The sequence below is a fragment of the Micromesistius poutassou genome, assembly GCF_964030765.1.
Source record: "Micromesistius poutassou genome assembly, chromosome: 17".
NCBI classification, from domain to species: domain Eukaryota; kingdom Metazoa; phylum Chordata; class Actinopteri; order Gadiformes; family Gadidae; genus Micromesistius; species Micromesistius poutassou.
Window position 1 is genome coordinate 4,647,229 of NC_140287.1, and position 21,399 is coordinate 4,668,627.

Sequence of the window (21,399 nt, forward strand, 5' to 3'; positions counted from 1 at the left end):
GACCACGGTCAGAGAACTAGGAGTCAAGGAGGAAGTCCTTCAGGGGTGGCGGGCGGGGTGTCGCGGCAGTATTTACCCTGCGCCCCCGAGAGGATGTGACTCAATCACTGGAGAACCTGGGAAGAGGCTGACGCGTACATGCCTGTGTGTGTGTGTGTGTGTGTGTGTGTGTGTGTGTGTGTGTGTGTGTGTGTGTGTGTGTGTGTGTGTGTGTGTGTGTGTGTGTGTGTGTGTGTGTAGCTGAGCTGGAGGACACCCTCAGAGTAAAAAGCCTTTGCGTTTGTCTAACAAAGACGTTCACTTTCACTCTCTCTTCAAACACATACAAACACAACCACACTCCTCGTCCTCCTTGTGTTCCCGTTGGTTCGTCCTTGTTTCTCCTGATGCCCGCAGCATCTCCCCTGCATCAAATGTGACGTGCTGGAGATGTGACAGCTGTCCTTACGCCAGGCCCAAGTCCGGCCAAAGTCACCGCGAAGATAAACACGAGGTTGCCGCCAACAGGGTAGCAGGGAGGGGGTGGGGGGTGGAGGGGCAAGGATGGAAGAGGTAAGGGGGTCGCTTTTGTCCATCTTCTTGCCCCAACCTCAAATGTCACGCTTGACGCGGCAGGGCCCGGCGTTGAGTGACGGGAAGGTTGTTGCGGGAGGACGTGTCCGGCTCCTGGGCTCACTGCCAGAGTCCATATGCTGGCTGTAGCTGTGGCGCTATAGCCCCAACCTCCCCCCAACCCCCCCCCCCCCCTCCGACCTCCTGAGCCATCTACCACACGGCTCTTCAGAGATGTGGTCAGGAAGGGAGCCTTGCCTACCCAAGACCGTTGAAGCCCGGAGTCAATCCCAGTGGAGGAGCGAGTGGACGAGTAGGAGGAACGTCTAATGTCTCAAGAATTGGAAGGTTTTAAATCAGAATCAATCCATTTCATTTGATTCAAATTGTAGCTGGCCGCCCAAATCATCATATATTTAGGGTTATAGGTATCATTCATTTTTGGAAGTGCCTACCAGAAATCCTTGCAACGCGGACAGCAGGGTTGTGATGGTCTTTATTCACAAGATGGCCATTCTGTTAAAAAGGACCAGCTTCATCAGGTTTTTGCCTTTCTTTTATTGATCATTTCCAGGACTTTGGAATTTGGAAGGCGGCTGCCATTTACTACAGCTGTTCAAGGTATTTAGGGTGACGGACTTGAAGCATGTAAGTGCTTAATAAAATGGACTGTGACTGAGGCCTCGAGGGACAGTCACGGGCGGGTCAAGTTGGCGGCAAACTAAAATGTCTCATTGCGTGACATCATGTAATTTTCTGATTAGGAAAGCGAGTCCAGCACAACATTGCTAATGATGTGGAGCTGCTGTGTCTTCCTGCTTGTGGGGAAAGAGTATGGCAGTCCCTCATCTTGCCTCGATCCCAAAAATTACACAGCGGGCAAGTGCATGTGCAAGTCACCACATGACACACTTTGGCCCACACAAACCCCGGTACAGAGCAGCTAAGCTAACGCTAGCCCTCACTATTTTCAGAGGGCGCCTCCATGGGCGATGACCCAGCCTGCTGCCCTGAAAGAGGAGCGGTGTGGCGGTGAGGCGGTTGAGTCCGGTCGATGATTAACCAAGCAGATCTTTGTGCCTCCACATAGCTGTGGGCTTGACTTTCTTCGTGTTGACAATAGGTGAGGGAAGGTGAGAAACTGAAACTATGCCCATGCTTCCACTACGTGCAAGCAGTGCAGAGGGGAAAGGGGGGGGGGGAGAGCAACGGCAGGACCCAAACACACCCAAACACTGCCCTGTTGCCACAGTCACAGGAGGGTTTTTGTTTTGGTGGCGGGCGTGTGTTTGCATACAGAGTGTGTGTGGCTCTGTGTCAGGGTTCAGGTGTAATAGTGGAATGGGTGTGGCACTAAATGATCTTTGTGGCGCTACCTGCCTGTATTCAAGTCCAATGAACAAAAATGAGCCATCGACAAAGATCCTGCATGATGCAGACACCGATTTTTAATAAGCCATGTAAAAATTTGATGAGGCAATAGAGAATTTGCCATGCTTGATTGCACTAATTAATCAAGTGGACTATGTTATCCAATTCTATGATTGCGCGCATGGGGATGATGTAGTCAAAGTAGCCAGAATGTACATTTCAATCCTCCATAATCAATATATCCCATACATGCAGGTAGAGTATGCTCCCTAAACCAAAGCATTCACAGAAAATCAAAAATCCACACAATCACACACAAAAATGGATGTACAGTTAACAGTTAAGCGTTACGGGTGATGGGTATAACTGTTTGGTTCAGTGCTGCAGCTGCACTAAGGCAAGAACTGTAATTGGCTTTGGTGGCCAAGAGGGAGCTGGGCCTTTTACTGGGGCCATTTACTGATTAAGGTACGTTCACAAACTCCTATGACCTCCTGCTGTTACGACTTAATGACTGAAGGGATGAGATTGTGGATGCAAATAGACACATTTTCTTTCCTCCGGGCGGTGGGACTCGAGCTCATACATGATGCAGGGAGAGGACCTCTGTGGTCTATGAGGACCTCAGAGAGGAGTTGTTGCTCCTTAGCATTTAGGGAAGCGGGTTGAGGTGATCGGAGCATCTGGAGAGGATCTCCCTCTAGGCTCCTTCCTCAGGAGAGGAGCCAAGCATATCCAACTGGGAGGAGACCTCTAGGCCAGAGTAAGGATATGCTGGAGAGGTTAAATCTGCCGGCTGGCCTGTGAATGCACAGGGGGAGTTACCATGGAAATGGTTGTCTTGGTCTCCTGCAGCCGAATTTAACAGTTAAGGAGATTGGTTGTTATGCCGACTAATTGTACTATTGACTAAAAGTACAATAAGCAAAACCTGACCATTAAGTCAATAAAATGCAAGATTCCTATGCGTCATCTCATCTTCATGTTCAGTGCAGAGGCCAACATGTGTCAAGTGTCAAAATGCCACAGGTGCTTGCGTTCACACAGTAAATTAAGACAAATGTTTCACACATGTTGTCTAACAATGGTAGACAGACTCTGAAACACACCTGTTCAACTTCTGTTGCCTGGAAGAGAGATTAAGTGAGACATCTGAGTCATTGGGTGCATGGGCAAAATCCAGACACTGTCAATAGAGGCAGACGGTTACAACAGACAACACGGTTGGTTCGACTCACCCAGCTGCTGCTCCCGTGTGAGACACAGTGCAAAAATGCATAAGATAAACTCAAAGGTAATATAAATGGTATCCAGGTATGACAGACTACATTGAACTTCATGATCCTAAACGTTGTACATAATTATCACTTTGCATACGTCACCCAGGGTTTAAGCAGCTGCTGACGTTAATCTACATCGCTGTGTTTTTCTCAAGGCTGGGCCGCAAGCCATCGTCATTCAATTGATGTGGGAATACGCTGGCATTTGACCAAGAAAGCCACCACTGAGACAGTGAAACAAGCGGATATTGTACTGAGAGTCTTGAACATGTATGGCCAAGTGGAATAGTGTGTCACTGATAACATGTTGTCTGTGCACTAGTGTACATCCCACATGTAATGTTAGGGCTTCTAGCCACAGCAGTGACTCGTGTGTGTGTGTGTGTGTGTGTGTGTGTGTGTGTGTGTGTGTGTGTGTGTGTGTGTGTGTGTGTGTGTGTGGCAATAAGCATGATATGAATAGGTGCAACTCGCAAGCATGAAACGCCATGTAATGCACCCTTAAAATAAACCAAATATGAAGAAAATGCCTACAAATTAAATAAAGAAAGACAACGGTGACACAGGCTTGTGTCTAAACCACTTGTACCATGTGGTAATGAGTGTGTGTGTGTAAGTAAACGTGTGCTTCCAGGACTATGCAAAGGCTTATGCATTACATGACCTGACAGAACGTGTGTATGCATGTTAGAGCAGGTTAGGAGAAATAAGGCCTGCTGTCATCTAGAGTCATGTGAAGGCAACTTGGTAAAATGCCAATGCCCAGATTAGCACACAAGTCTATAAGGCAACGGTATACTGTAAATTATAGTATAATTTACATTTATATAGCTGATTTATGCAAAGCATTTTACATTAAGTGAATCCTACCATGCAGCTTAAAACCAGAAATTGCAGGAATCATCCGAGGTCATACAATTCATCAAATAAGCAAACTGGTTAGTCTCATGTATTCAATATTGTGAGCCACTCACAATTCATACTCGAGTTTGCCTGTATATATCTATATCCAATGAAAAAAAACAAATTCTAGAAAAAAGAAATGTATACACCAACAAACCATGTTGCATAATAACATTAATGAATGTTCTTATATTCTACACTGGCTGCTTTAGTGTCATAGAGGGCAGTCCTAGCGCAGAGGACGGAAGTCACAATCTGCTTTTAATGGTATGGCATTTTCTGAGGGTCATGTTTGTAATTGCATTAGTATTGCTTCGTTGCAAGTGTAGCATGCTGTTTCTGTACCACTGCACTGCTAATGGGACGGTTTGCTCTCTTTGGAGCGGTTGGGAACATGCTCCCAGTGCTTTGGTTGAAAAAGATTCCGGGCGTAATCTGCCCAGAGACACAGGTGGCCACTAAATTACACTTCAATTGGATCAAGACGATAACAATGTGTCTTTTCCTTTGAGTATCTTGGCCCAATGCGCGGGTTTACAATAATTAGGAAAACAAGCTTTGAGCGAAATTGCCTTTTAATTAAATAATTTCTCCGGAAATATCACAGCGTGTGTTCAGCCACAGTAATTCAGCCATTGAGCAAATTGGCTCACACAATATCAATTGTCTTTCGATGATTTGGACTGACATATGCATGAGCTCCCTTATGTATTTGAGCGTAACAATGTGTCTGGTCCACTTGGCGAGAGGCACACAGCAAGTCCTTGGCTTGAGATGTGAGCCGCTGTGGCGAAGCTTTAGCGATGCAAAGTTAAAGGGGTGCTCGAGCACAGAGACCGAGAAACAGAGAGTCTTATTCAAATCAGAGGACTTTGTGAGCCAGGGGTTAGCAAAGGCAGAGACACACAAATGCGTGTAGACAGGCAACATACAGAGATGCAATTTCAGCCCCGGGCCACTAATGTGTTAATCAGAGGCCTAGGGAAGGGGAGGCGAAGGAAAATGCAAGGTATATTACAACGTAATATGGAACAATGCTGAGAGAGGGAAGAAAAGGGGGAAAAATAATGTCTCTAGTATCACAGGAAATAATGAAATGATATAGATTGTGTACGGTTTCATCCGATGCGAGGGCAGAAAGTAGGCCAGATGGAAGTAATTCCGAGGAGGCGTGAAGGAGCGTGGGGGGAGTGGGGGGGAGGTGGTGGTGGCGGAGGGGGGGGGGGGGGGGGGGGGGGGGGTGAAGGGAGGGGGGCGGGGTGTCGAGGGTGTGAATCTCTCCCCAGAGACGGCAGCGCTGGAAACCCTTCACCACTCACCACTCCACTAGGGGTACACACTGGTGGGTGGAAGTCTTTAATCCCAAGACACGCACCGGCGTGGGTGGCTGTGGGTAGGGGAGGGGATGGGTTCAGTGATTTGGTTCTGTGGATTCGGAGTGGGTGGAGGTTGGAGGGTGGAGGTTGGAGGGTGGAGGGGGGGACGGGGGGGGGACGTGACCTTTTTGGATTGCAGAAGTCACACCGGGGTCACTGGATACCAAACCCTCCTTAGGGCGGTGGATGCTCTCCTTCCTCACCATTGCCTCTTCTGTGCACAGCAGATCTGTAGACTCTCTGCCTCGCCCCCTTATATGAGTAACATGAGCTCTCCTGCTATTAAATTCCAAGCAGAAATAAACGTTTTCAATGCCACATTGCGTCCTCATGCCCGCACTATGCTGCGCGAAAAAACACGATTTTTGCTTGGTGTTTGGGCTTAAAGAATGGTGGCGAGCCATAATTCAAACCAACGGTTAAATTCGGTGTGAGTGTCCAAAACAGAAAATAACAAACCAATAACAAAACGCTTAACAGAAATGTATGCACAAATGCAAGTGTCATGGCTCCACGCGCTATAGATAATGTGTGCCCCATGAGTGTGTTTGTCATGAGTTCATGAGGCAAGCGACTGACTCGATTACATTGAGGAAAACACTGTTGCCATGATGATGTTCTCACATCGTTGCCAAATCACCAGCGTCATACCCATTCTGTTGTATTAGTCACAACAAATGCCCATCACCTAGGCTCCTGACGTCACCCGGCAGGCTCTAAACGGGAGGCCCGCTATGCGTCATCGCCCGATAGAGAGGGGCCCGCAATGTAAAATGGGTATCAAATATTATTACACACACTGACTGTGTGCAGCAAAGGGACTGTAAATCGAGTCATCGAAACACACCAAACCAACAAGTGGGCCACGCTTGCTCATTTACTATGAATAACTTGGGATGCGCCCTGTAGCTAACTGGGTTTAGAAGCATCCGGAGCAAGGGAACAACAGAGACAACAAAGAAATGGAGGAGAAATGATTCAATAAAAAAGGTGGGGGGGGGGGGGGGGGGAGAGAGACGAAGCCGGAGACAATCCGAGGTGCTTTCACGTTTTCTGCGCTGCGAGGTCACACATCTGTTGAGTGGCAGGAGCCGTGTTGCCCCTGGTCATGTGTCACAACAGAGCAGCATCGATCCGCCTCTGCCCCCCCACCCCCGGCCGCGACCTTTTCCCGCCACCAGACCATTGCCTGTCAGCGCTGGGGCGCCGGTGTCGAGGTGGCGGAGCATGAAGAACACGGCGGGTTGCAGAGGTGAGGGGACACGCCGAACACACATTTAGGGTCGCCGCCCATAGCTCCCACCTGGGATCCAACCCCTAACGACATGTGAAACGGCAACTGGTATTCAATAGTCAATTATGGAAAATGCACATACGTATGTAGGCATGCATGCACAAATATATTTATAAAGCTCATATAAAGAGTATTGGTCAATGCCTTTCTATCTAACCTTTAACTTAGACTGTAACAGGTTATGTGTGTATACATTTCCCACAGATTTTGGTCTTTTGCTGTGATCTTGTTGTATTTTGCTTTGAACTGCTTCTTGGCCAGGTCAAGGGTCAATTGATGAGAATTTACCAGGTTAAATAAAAGGCAGACATAATAATAAACAAAAATGTATTGTCTGTAATTATTTATCTACACACACACACACACACACACACACACACACACACACACACACACACACACACACACACACACACACACACACACACACACACACACACACACACACACACACACCAGGGTATATGCAGGTAGTAGACAGGTTAAGACAGTACTTAACCTAGAATGGTTAAAAATAATATAGAAATGTATTTACACAGTGCAATATAGCAGTGCTGCTGGTATTGAACGCGCATGAAGTTATCGCACCAGTGCATCAGTCAATACCGTTCTGCCTTGCCTCTGGAGGCAAATAAATATATAAACATTTGACATTTGTTGGGATAAGGTTTGTATTTTTCTAAATTAAAAAGTTGTCATGACTCCAAGGTCGAACTCAAATATTTACATTAGCTACTGTGAGAGTTTCAGGGCGTGGTGCGGCTCGTACCACTAATTGATATTTACAGGGACATGGCTCAAATCCTCACTAGTCAGCAAGGGCTTTCTATTTTTAGGATTAGGACAGAGGTTACAGCAGAGCTACCTGCGGACATGCCTGGTCATATCTGAGCCGGGGTGGTTTGTCTGAGTATTAACGTTGGATACATCTGTTTTATTACCTCATTCTTTCCACACATGTATTCATGGGGCCTCTTGATCTTGACTAAATCAAACACAAGGATACTGTTAAGGAAGTCGCTGGAGTTTCATTGCATATTTGATAGCCAAATGGGATTTTACAAACGGTCAAAAATGAATAAATATTTCGATGTAAAGTGTTACCTTGAATGCTGCTATCTAACAACAGCTTTCCGCTGAAAACATTTCAGTGTCATATGCCAATGTTTCTAAACGTTGAACTGCCATTATCTTTAAAAAAAAGGACTCCTCGTGATGGTAAAAGCTTTCCACCGTCAAGTGTGATTTGCCTAAGTGGAACATCTTGGCTAAGGTTCAAACTCTTTACCCAACACTCTTCTATCATTGCCTTGACATTGTTGCAGTTAGCCCAAATGTTCCACCGGGAATTATCCCCAGAGAAAACTGTCTGGGAATGTAAAAGTTCTGGGTTGTCTTCGAAATCTCTTAATTTTTTTTTTATTTGAGGTTTGAAATACATAGGCTATGGTTAACAGACTACATCGTCACCCTAACATTCACAATATGCATTTTTATTTTCAGTTCATAAAATTGTAATCTTGCCACCCTACAAACTGCACTCGTGTCACAATAGTGCTCGGACCCGAACGTTGGATGTCATTTCCTCCCCCTCTCTGCTCAAACCCGCTCGGTACATTTTGGTTTTGGGTGGCGTCAGTCAAGCATCTTCTCCCTGGCATCTCCTGCTCACTCAGACATGCACTCACCGAGATTAATTAACCCTGATTAATTCATCTAATTAGTTAACACAACGCAAATTAAACATGAGCATGTGCACACACCACGGCTAAACTTTGTCTGGGAAGAAGAAGAAAAAAACGGCAGAGAGACAAACAGAGATGGATTTAGAGTGAGATAATTAAATTGCAGGATTTTAATTGCTCTTGATAATCAGTTCCTCAGTCAGATGTGAAGGTCGCGGCACTCCGCCCTCCCTTGAACTCCCAAATGTCACATAGGACGGGGGAAATGGCTTTTCGGGAAGACAACCGAGTTCATGCAAAGGGCTACTTTGCATGAACTCAGTTTAAGCAAATTCGAGACAGAGTGGCAAAAAGCACGCCTAGACTTGCCTCTCAGAATTCGCACAGACACGACGAAAGACACAAGGCGTGCGTGTATTTATTCCAACCTCAACCTGTTTGCATTCATTAGATCCTACGCATGTTGGAATGGTGAGACCTGGCACAGGCCGAGATGTGGGCATTACGTTAAGGGTTAAATATGTACTGTGATTCTCTTCATGATAACATGACGATCAAAATAAAGAAACACCCAGTACATTAACAAGGGTTTGGGTTAGCTGAACATGTGTGCATTGATTAAAGCAACACTCAGGAGTCAAAGGCCCTGAAACTAAGAAACAGCTCATTCCTCTTCATCGTGGACTTACATGCAGCTATAGAATAATAATTTATTGTTCAATCAAGAGTTGACATAAACAACCTAGACATAAACATAAACAACAAACTAGATCCTGTGTGTCTCCTCAGCAAAACAAAGTGCTTTTTCCCCCCCCCACCACTAGCCTCAACCATTGTTTGTTTACACGACATCACGCAGGTGTACTTTGATGTTCTGGGGCTTCCGCCACCACCACATTAACTGGCCTTGTTTGTTTTAATGTGAGCCAGAGTCAGGTTGAGCCTGGCTGTCAGTGGTTGGAAGTGATGTGGAGTGGGTGGAGTGTGCCGCAAAGCAGGGCACTGGTAACAGGTGCAACTTCACGTTAACTCTTGGATGTCATAAGTCATTATTTTAGCCCGGCCTGCTCTTCACTGATCTCTGTACATATGGAGCATCCAGATGTTCCTCGTGTGCGCTGTGATCTCTGTAGGCATCCTAAAAGGGGGGCGGTGTTGCAGTGCAAGACAAAGCAGGCATCGAGTGTAAGAACTGTATTGATCTCACCAGCGGGAGAACACTAATTAAATACCTTGCTTTCAACCCACTTCATGCTCTTTGCATGACTTTTTTAACCATGACCATTATAGAAAAATAGACTGAGCAAAGGCACTTGGTTCAAATTTAAAGCCCTAACCATATTTGATTGAGGGCCCCCCTGACATCTGCGCCCCAGGGTTATTCTGGAACCGTCCCTGCATCAGATCAACTTTTTAATTGATGCATCACAATATCCAAACATTTAAGTCTAGTTCTGAAAAATATGTCAACTATGTTCATCTAAATACATGCACAATGAAGGCACTTCAGTGACTCTCTAACTGAGTGTGACAGCTTTTGGACACAAATTACTATGGATATTGTTGGAACGAATGTGTAAGTGACGTTGCCACCCGCACCCCTCCAACCCACTATTATTTTGCAATGGCCCCCACTCTCTTGCGACAGAGGAACTTCGAGTATGCTGTGTCAACAGAGTTATAGGCGGAGTACACACCGTACTTAAACGGAAGGGAAAAAAAATCACTTCACTTTAGTATTCCCCTCTTTTGTTGCATACAGAGAGCAAAAACGAGGCCCTATGAATCCAGGTGATCAGCCAGAAAGTTCACATTTCCTGGACAAGAAATTTGCTGTAAATATTAATAACACTCTTCCGCATCATAATTTCTCCCCTTTATTTCCTGCCGAAAAGTTGTTATTCTTGACATTTACATCCATTTCCAAGAGAGTTGCAACGACATCTGCCATTAAAACGCTACTTAATTGTTTATCTGCGTGGAAGCATTTGCTGGCCTTTTCAGACTCCAGTCGCAGACTGCATTAGTGAAGCCCAAACTGGCAATTACTCCAATATGTCTTTTAGGCAACTTGCTTTCAAACTAAATGCCATGTCTCATTGCTGCACAGATGTGTTTAACCAGGCAAATTCATTTTTAACAGCACTATGAAAACAAAACAAATGCCTCATGATACACTGTGCTTTAGTGGGAGACAATTTTAACCATAGCTTGACAATGCTAAAATGTTTCAAATATAAATCTACGTGCTGCATAGCTTTTCACAAAAACTACAGGTGACAGAAACACTATGGCCAGTCGCAAAGTTACTCCTTGGAAACATCTGCACAACACACTAGAAATGGCAGTTCGGCTGCCTCTGTACATACTATTCCTTATATTCTACAGTGTATTACATTAGGGGTCAGCCAGATAAATCTCTTTGGGGGGCCCACAAACCTGAACAAGATACAAGATTTAACAACACCGCCTATAGGATCAGCATGAAGTGAATTTCTGTGTAAAGAAGCATTGCCACATTAGGATACATGGTACTGCCTTCCACCTGTATACATCGTTCTGAAAAGGGAGAGGAGCTAAAAAAAAGTCTAGTAAAAGGCTTTTTTAGCTCCTCACAAAAAGAGACACACATAGGACATTATGGGAGGAACCTGTAATTATTTTATAGCTCTTAAGATTCCTGAGCTCTTAGTCAGTGTTTACCGTGCAAGGGCACGGCAAGGCCGCAAATTAGAACCACTTGCTTTGGCATCAACTGCTCAGCAGTCACGCATAGGCCCGGGCTGTATCTCCATCAGTGTCGAAATAGCATAGAACCATGTAAGATGCATAGAGGCCTTCCACCTGAGCTATTTTCTCCTTCTTCTTCTAACAAGGATGTGAATTGCCCGTGTCGTCTAAACACTTGCTTAAAGCGCCCGGCAAGCATCAGCTGCATAGCAGTAAAACTTGCCGTTGCTACTCAACGGCGGACACCAACAGACAACAGTGCCCATGACCTAATGCGAATCCATGTGATAAAAAAAGCAGGTCACACCAACATAATAGTGTGGCATTCCAAGACTGTGATTTCGGACGGCACATTAAGGCGTCTGAATTCTCTTGTCTTCTGGTAACGCCGCTTTTAAATTGCACAAGGAAGAGGGCAGGGAGAGCTGCCAGCTCTAATGGCCGGCTGGGGTCCAGTTTAATCATAGCCTTTAATGGGAGCTCTAATGATGGGTGTTGGGCCACGCTGCATGATGTCACGTCCACAACAGCCTTCGCAAACGGCCGTGTCACATCAGCTCGTTCTTACGTGGTGCCGATGTGCGCTTCGGTGGGTGCCAACGCATGTACAGCCACGGCACAATCTCCACCCCCCCCCCCAAACCTGTTTTTTCACGGGTTGTGTAGAGAATTGAGCAAGCGACTCATGTGACCGAGCTGGCCCACGTTCAGCCACGACTTCTCCAAAAGCCCAACTGCCGTGTGGTGTGGGGGGGGGCGGGGGACCAAAAACAAAAGGACCTGGCAAGCGGTAGGAGAGTGGGGCAACAAAGATGTGGCAACCCGGAGAGTAAAGGTCACCGCAGAACGCTGCCCGGGTTCACCGACAAAACCCAAGTTATTTGAAAAAAGGAGAGAAATACTCAAACTAGGTACAAAAGAACAAGTGGAGAAGAGAGAAGGGAAAAGAGTGGAGCGCCGGCCTAGCCGGGCTCCTGAAAGCTACTGGCTGGCTGGTGGTGATTCAGTGATGTAGGCCGCTGTGTAAGTGGCTTTGTGTCACTCCGTCTCTGCCTTAATCTCAGCTTTGAGAGGAGGGGCTGTCAGACTGGAGTGGGCTTAGTCAGGAGTCGACAGGTGCTGACATCGATAAGAGTACGAATTATGGAGTACTTCTAATGTTTTGATTCGGGAGTCAGTTGACTTGATCATTACTTGTGCAATGAGACCCAGATATGAATACGGTTCATGTTATGAGTGATTATATGATTCTGCGTTTGAATCTACACCAAGAGTTGTTCTGGGGAGATCTGTTTGAAGAGTTTTCTTTCAGAGTTGGAGCATAACGTATTATCAATATCTGTCGACCAGGAATTGGGATTACAAAATTGTTAAATAAAATACATTTTTGTTTGCTTCGACTAAAAATACATAAATATTTTCAATTGACAATCAATGCATGTCTGCCTGTAAAAATAGACGTGCTTCGTATCATCAATCATGGTCAGCTACACACAAATTATTAATTGATTAACTTTTGCCATGGGGGTTGGGTTAAACAAGGCTCTACATAATGAAGCTTGGGGATATGAACAGCAATCAGTTCAAACCACTTCTGCAACTGAATACTCTCAAAATTGGCCTTTATAAATCCCAGCAATTTGGTTCTAGGAACAATGCTTTACACATGAAATCAGATTGACTATTAGACTAGCTCTTTCTCATTGTTTGACTGAAGAATGTGATTGATGTCCTTAAAGACTACAGTGCTATAATAGTACAGTTTCTGCTAATGGACTCATTTTTTGTTGTTATTCCACCAAGGCACCACGACTGAAGAATAAACAGCGAGAGCAGAGGTTATGTGGTTATGTGTTGTTGGTGATTAAATTCAATTGATTGGAACACAAAACTCCTACTTAATAAACCCTGAATTAATCAGAGTGTGACCCCTTAGCGCAGAGCAACGCTTGCCGTTTAACACCTTGTTAACACCACATTGGATGGTAAACTCTGGAGAAGCCTTGCTGTTTTCTCCTCAAAACCGCATTGTGCCAAAACCTTTGACTGGAGGTTGAACCTTCAGATGACATCTTTCACACTGCAATGCTAAATGCCCTGGAGCTACTCGGCTACATAAACATCCACATTGATGAGAAACAAGTGGGGGGGGCGGGGGGGGGGGGACTTGTATTTTTCTATGTCTCCAGGGTATGAGGTGAACAGCACTATACAGAACAATAGAAAAATACTGGCTATAGGAGATGAATCAATTATGCTCTCTACTTTACATGAAATGACTACATTGTAAGGAACTGTAAAAGCCTGTGTTAAAAACACCAAAGAATTGAACTGAAGCAGTTTGGGTATGAAAGTGTTTAGGTGTGATTGCATATTTCTGTAGATGCATCCCCCCCTCATACTGACACACAAATAGACATGTACACAATTAGCCGTGTCACACTGACACATCTAATTGGTTTGCTTGACCTCCCTAGTAACACTGCATTGCTGAGGTTGGAGATGACCATGTGCCATCATATGTCAATGTTATATATATATATAAATAAAAAACGGGTGGCTTAAAACAAGCGATCTGATTGGTTCCCAACTGGTGTATAATGAGCGTATACACACAGCTATGACACCCAATCAGTTTACAGAGTTCAGTATCGCGCCTAACTTGAACTGTTGTTTATTTATATATAAAAGCAATAGCATAGTTCACTGAAGCCTAAAAATATGTTGATTGATGGAGAGGGTGGAAATGTTGTAAAGCAATAGGCACACGGTGAGTGAACTGCTCAATAGTAGGCTAAATTGCTGGTTAATCAAGCTACCGTCTCCAGCCTTCTCTCTGAAGGACGCTACAGTGTGTTGCATAGCAACCGCCGCGCACTATGCAGGCAGCCAGGAGGGACTACTTTTTTGTATTTGTTAAAACAATGCTTTTCCGACTTTCTCGCTTTTTCAAAATTTAGGGTGTCTATGACTTTCATTTCGCCATACTTACGTAACCGTTTTATAAAAGCTCTTAAAAAAAAGTCAGTGAAATGTTCTCATTATACCACAGTTAAGGGGGTCGCTATCCCTCCGCTGCGCGTCGGGATGGACAACGCCCTTTAAAAGCGGTATAATGAGAACATTCAACAGCCTGTCGTGATCTATTGCTTAAAAAAAAAAATATATATATATATATATATATATATATATACACACATATATACATACATACATACAGTACACACACACACACACACACACACATATATATGAAACCCAATAATTGAATAGAATTGTACCATGGTGAATGCACATTAATGGTCGATAAAGCACCCACGTGTTGAACACATTTGCCGGAAAATTGTTAAAAGAAAATATAAAAAAGGAGAGAGGGAGCAGAAAGATCAGAGTTGAAAATAAACACAGATTTACATAAATAATCAAGGGAGAGCGGGAGGCTGATTTAATGAAGCTGGAGAAGACGGAGCCAGTGCTGGAGGCCTGGCTTCACCCGTGAACCCTCTCTGCTGCCTGTGGAGTTTCAGGGCATAGCATGGGGGAGTGTGTGCGAGTGTGTGCGGTTAAGGAGGGGTAGTGGGTAGCGGTAATAGGAAGAGAGGGAGTTGAGGGGCGGGGGGGGGGGGGGGGGGGGGTGTTGGGGAGAGAGAGAGGAGGGGGAGAGAGGGGTGTGTGGGTGTGGACGGCAAGGGCTGAAAATAATTAGACTAAAATGAATTAGATGCAAGTGCTTTTGCCGAGACTAGACAGACGTAGGAACGCCTGAACTGGCCGGCTGCGTGTCCAGAGGGCACTGCAGGGACCTGTGCTTAAAAATAAAACTAAGTCGTACGTATTTGTGCAGAAACCGCCTGAGCCTCACAAACCTCTCTGGACCATTGAATACATCACACTGGTTTAGGGACGGCGCCACGTGAACGGTGCCCTTGCTCGGTTCACTCAAAAACACACACTCATCGTCCACCGATTTTCCAGCTATAAACATAGAACAAGCACTACAACATGTAGAGTAACATAAAGAAACATGATGTTAAAGCATCGTGTGCAACATCCTCCCACGCCCCGCGTTTCAACACCAGGAGAGGGTCACTCGGTTCAGCTGACTCAAGCTCGCGGATCAGAGACGGATGCTCAGAAGAGCTGCGCCTCTCCAGATCGGATCCCTTCCGATCGCTTTGCGCGTGGATGACACGGGTCAGAGCTTACAGATGGGTGGGGGGATTGGGTGGGGGGGAGGAGACGCATTTCAGGCTGAGCGAGAGCACCGGGCCCAGCCATAAAGGCAGGCGTCGCTCGGTGCCAAACGCGGCGGAAGCCAGGAGTATGTGACATTTAGAGCCGCCGTGCCGCTGCACACGTGTGCTCCTCAGAGGGGCGCCTGATGGATAGAAGGCGCTGGTAAAGTGGCCATTACGACCCCGCTGCGCAGTGCAGGCGAGCACCTGCCAGGTGACATCACGTCCAGAGGACAGGTGGATGGTCGCATATACACACTAGTTCAGTATATGATGGGAAATAGTGAATATCGATGAAATGCTGATGATGATGGACAACGTTTGCACTAAACTAGCCTGGATGTGTCTGTTTTCAATGGTGATCAATTCAATCATTTGTATAATTTTTAATTCTTAAAATGATATATTCTACAAAAAAGAAAGCTGCCCAGCTACGACTTCTCTGTTCGTACAAGAATCGTACTACCACAACCTCCCGCTCACGCCAACTAGCCAGTCAAGCAACACTAATTCACATTACCCATTTGTACAGTCAGTTAGGGTGGACAGAGCACTTTTATTGAGTTTCTTTAATTCTGAAAGTCAGAATTAAGAAGGGCTCAATCTTAACATTAACTACCGATATGTCAGTTATTTTAAGCTATGAGCTGAAATATACCATATTGCAACATTAAGTTTTGAGAAACACAAAATTAGGACTAATAGCTGCACAGAAATACAATTGCGCAATATCTATATTGCAAGCTGTACAGAAATCCACTTGCTTGCTTTCATCCCTGTGGCCATTAGTTGCTCTCAATAGATGAGACTACCAAGTTCAATATACAATGTGACTGCAAGTGACCATTTGAAGTTTCAAGCTGATAATGCGAAGGATATCTTCCATTGAAAACAGTACAAAAAACGACGTGGCAACTATGTTCAAATGTAATGAAATAGTTTTCACCTCCATCAATATTTAAAGAGGAGGTCATTTACATCCACCACCCACCGTATTACAACATCCTACCCATACCAAGACCTAATTGAGGGCTTTAGTGAAAACTGGCAGCAGGAGGTCAAAGGCCAGTGTGAGATGATAGAAAAAAATTGGTGCAGAAAACAGATAAGTAAGCAGATAAGCAGATGAAAACAGATAAGTAAGCAGTAAACATCCGTTTCATTGCACTGCACCGGGTTTCCCTCCATCTCCCTGTGCATGGTGACTTGACAAAAGAACGCCCCTCACAAAAGCCCCGGTATGCAAGGAAAATATATGGATATTATTGCACACACACACACACACACACATCAAAATCTGACTAACAGGCCATAGCCTCTAGGTGCAATGTAGTGCTACTCTAAGAAAGACACAGTAAAACTGAAGCATTTGGTTTACAAGAAAATACTGTATATCTACACATGACACACTCAACCTAGCTTTATGTTTAATCTGTGGAAAGGAATTACCAAACAAAGACTGCAAAAGACGGCCAAAACCTAAAACCAAGACAGATCAAGGGTTAAGTCGACAGTCGAGGAGCACGATGTGCTTGTTTCAGCTTTAGCCTGAGATCAACACTCAAGCCAGAGCAAACAGTACCGTGATTATGCACTGTACGGGCATGTACGTCAGCCATTCAGCGGGCCACGCTGCATTACACCCACCCATAAGACGACAAAAACGCATGTCCATGAACCATCTCAGTGAAGGCGCAATGATTTCACACAACACAGTCGTCCCAAACATCTATAGAGCACTAACTCTTCTAGGTCAGCCAAGAAGTAGAAGCCATGCAGAAGTCCCTGAACCATAATCATTCCTGACACTACTGGGCTATAATAATGGACATCATGAGCTGACAAGTGATTCTGAGATGTGTGATTTAAGTGAAGTACATTGGCATAAGTGTGTGTGTGTGTGTGTGTGTGTGTGTGTGTGTGTGTGTGTGTGTGTGTGTGTGTGTGTGTGTGTAGTTTTATATCCTATATATTTTTTTGTTGTTAGAGAAAGAAGGAATGGTGTAAGAAAAAAAAGGGCTCAAGACAGCAGTAACATTGATTGAAGAAATTGTGTTGAAACTGTCGCCTTGATTTGGTCAGTGATATTGAATGGAGCACATATAGAAGACACAGGCCACTCTCAGCCACTCTGGCTGTGCGGTGCGTGGGTGTCCAAGGTGTGGGTCCATGTTCATTACCTTTCCCTCATCTGAGCCCCTTTGGAGTTTCTATGTATAAGCTGTCTGACATACGCCACCTAGATTGCTCGCTATCTCTGTGTGTCTGTGTGTCTGTGTGTCTGTGTAGCAATAAGCATGATATGAATAGGGTGTGTGTGCAACTCGCATGCAAGCCTGAAATTCCATGTAAATACCACCCTTAAAATAAACCAAATATGAAGAAAATGCCTGCAAATTAAATAAAGAAAGACAACGGTGACACAGGCTTGTGTCTTAAACCACTTGTACCATATGTGTTAATGAGGTAAGAGAAAAGTGAGATGAGACTGTATGAAAAGCAGGAAGGAAACAAAAACTACTCATTTATGAGACAGAGTTTGGCGGAGAGACACAGAGAGATGAGATGCACATTAGGGATCGACCGAGATGGATTTTTTAGGGCCGATGCTGATACCGATTTTTTTTCATCAGCCTTAGCCGATGACCGATACGGGCTGCCGATTTTCTTGAGACTATATTTGGAGCCGATACTCCTTTTGCTCCCTCAATTTACATCATAAAAATGACACAATGATGATAACAAATGTTACCATTCTCAATTTAAAAAAGGAACATTTATTGAACTGTCTGTCTGTAAATCATGGTGGAAAAAAAAAAAAGGCGAAAAAAACGCAACTATCGGCCGATAATATCGACCGGCCGATCACTAATTCACATCCACAGCCACGAGGCTGATGGCCACTGTTGGTCTCCTTCTGTTTAACAATAATTCCCCACTATAAACAGACGGGACCCCTGACATGGGGCGGGGGGGAGAAGGAGTCAAAGCCCCCTTGAATAACCACCATGAATAACAAAAAATAAAAAGAAAGAGAGAAAGAGAGAAAGAAAGAAAGAGAGAAAGAAAGAAAGAAAGAAAGAAAGAAAGAGCAAGCATTGGTCTAAGCAGCCTGCAGACAGCGTGCGGCTCAGAGCAGATTGAGAGTGACGGGCTGCTGATTAGTCAACTCACAGCCCTCGAGACCAGAGTCTGCACGCACACGCACACGCACACACACACACACTTCATTAAGCCTTTTTGTATTCAACGCTACACAGGATAAGTACCTTTAGCACATGTTCTATGTGGCAAATCAAATCCCATTCCAAGTCAACAGGACCTCCACGCGTACATCTCGTACCAATCGTCCACATTTATTCGTACTTCTAATTATCCATTTGGCATTTACCATGTGACACTCCTCACCCTTAATACATGTTGACTGGAGAGTCCCATTTTGTGACATGACTAAAAATACAAGCACAGCCTTATTTGATTTCAGGAAAACAAGATGCAACAATTAGCCAATCATATGCAAGTTATGGACAGGGGAAATCAAACTATGATCCAGACTCCTCATCCTTCAGACACTTGAGTGGTGTCGATAAGTGGCCAATGTTGCTAGCGTGGACAAACAGAAGGAGACACATGGGAAATTATACGTAACGTAATATGTGGCAATAAAACACACAAAACTGAAAGAACGAGCTTTAGGACAGGCAAGTCTGCAGTTAAGATGAAATATATACACACACACACACACACACACACACACACACACACACACACGTATATATATATACACACATATATATATATATATATATACACATACATACATACATACATAGAAGGAGGAAGAGGAGGAGGAGGAGGAGAAGGCTAGAAGGAATCTATATAGATATAGATATATACATGCATATATATATACACACACATCTACATAATATGATTATTATAGGTAGACTAGACATGTCAGTTTAGGTATATGTCCCGGAGCGAGGTACATGTGAGCGTGTGACAGGAGGTGAATGGGGCTGGGGTTGGGCAGGCGGTCAGTGGTACCTTGAGGAGATAGACGGGGATGTTGCTGAAGTCCACAGGAAGCTTGAGCAGGAAGCGTGCAGAGAACTCTCCAGTCTGGAACAAGAGGAACAGGACTCAAACACCAGAAACACAAGGAGAACAAAGATGGGAATTCCGGCGTGCATTCTGTACACTGCCCCCAAACGCTCACACAAATGTACGCACGCACTGCACTGCCCTCTACTTTGATATAGAGTACATCATATAATTATTGTTAATATGATACGGTAATCCAAATATCGTAATTAAATAGTTTTGTTGAATATTCATATTTTTATTTTCAGCCATCTTTCATCGATTAGTTTACTGCGGTTTTAATCAAATTCCCCCCTCGGGCCTGAATAATCACCCATCCAGCCACCCATTTACAAAAAAATAACATTTAATTGAGCAGTACCCAGCTATTTTTGCGGCCAGCGTAGACCTCCATGTTGCGGCCGTAGCTGGGCTCCTCCAGCAGGCTGTCGTACTCAAACAGCAGCCTGGAGCTCTCCCGGAGCCGCTGGCACTGGTACTGGTGGTACTGGTGGATCAGCTCCTTGACCAGCTGCAGCAGGCACTCGGGGTCCCCCGCGTCCCACTGGACCAGGTGCTGGAAGGAGGAGGATGGGGTGGGGGTGGGGAGGAGGATGGGGTGGGGGTGGGGAGGTGGAGGGGTCATGGAGGAAAAAGGGAGATGGAATTTGAGGAATGTGACTTTTTCGTATTTTTTAAATTCCCCGCATTTTCTGTACAGCCCTATAAATCGAACATTTTCTATCCTCACTCAGAATTGTTTAGAACAATGGTGTGGGACTTTTCGGTGTGTGTGTAGACAGACAGATATTTCAGGCGCTATGCGTCTGGTATTCAACAGCGGTAGCTTAAAACAACCCCTGAAATGCGTTTGAATGAATTTTGTGTGGTTTGGAGATGTTTTCATTAAATTTATACTCTGCAAAAGCATAAATATATTTTGATCAACAACAGTAAAATAAGCATGGCATGACAATTACAGCCTGATCCATTGAAAAAGAAAAAAGGGAGGTTCTTTGTTGTCTGATAAAAGACCTCTCTCTGCATACGTAGGGTTAGGATTATTACACACATTCAACACATGCACTGGCAAATAGATCCAATCCATTTTGACAGTGTGAATGGTCTGTTGTGCAGTTCACCCCATTCCCCCTCTCCCTCTTCAGTGGCCTTTTCGCCAGGGAGCGCTACAGCCAATCGACCTGGATCACCGAGTAACCACAGATGCACTTCCCCAACACGGCAGCCCCATGCAACCACCTGTCACAAATGAGTGACCAGCGCTGACATCAAGGAGGACTAACTCTAGCGGACGGCCGTGCTTCTTCCTCTCCGAAGGGAAGCCGGTGCGCCGATGCGCGAGGGATTTCAGAGCTGTCCATTAATGCGTGCAACACTGCGCGAAAACAAAATTGCAGGAAACATGTCAGGTCTAATAAACGGTGGGCCCCGCTCAATGGGAAAAGGCCGCCGCGTGTGAGCCGGCTGGTAGGAGCTCCATGATTTTATCCCTTTGCGCTCTTTCATCTCTGAAATGAATGTGTGCATTTCAAGCATTTTGACCTGCCCAAAACTGATGGAGAAAATCTAAAACCGACAGCAATTCAAACATAATACTCTGTTTCAATCCAAATCTGAGTCATTAACCTGAACCACCCAAACACAGGCACGCATGAGCAGTTTGGACGTGCAACACTTGTTGGCCTACATGTTGTTGTTGTAAATTACTTGCTGGGAAATTGAACCGAGGAGTGAATCCAGTACTAAAACTAAATAAAGTACCGTAGCCTGGGAACAGTGTGGATTCAGCTCTGTATGTGTGCATGAGGCAGTGTTGGTTCAAGGAGTAGTTATTAAGAAATAATCGACGCCACCCATCAGCTAAATGAA

At 45.0% G+C, this 21,399-nt stretch overlaps 1 protein-coding gene across 1 annotated transcript in view; it reads right to left on the reverse strand.

Annotated features, from left to right (window-relative positions):
- Positions 1-21,399, reverse strand: part of babam2 (BRISC and BRCA1 A complex member 2) — a 55,390-nt gene that overhangs the window by 21,558 nt on the left and 12,433 nt on the right. The window contains exons 5-6 of the mRNA XM_084481866.1: positions 19,892-20,086; positions 19,474-19,548 (exon numbers count right to left, since the gene is read on the reverse strand). Coding sequence (XP_084337992.1) covers positions 19,474-19,548; positions 19,892-20,086 — 270 coding nt within the window. The remainder of the gene's footprint in view (positions 1-19,473; positions 19,549-19,891; positions 20,087-21,399) is intronic.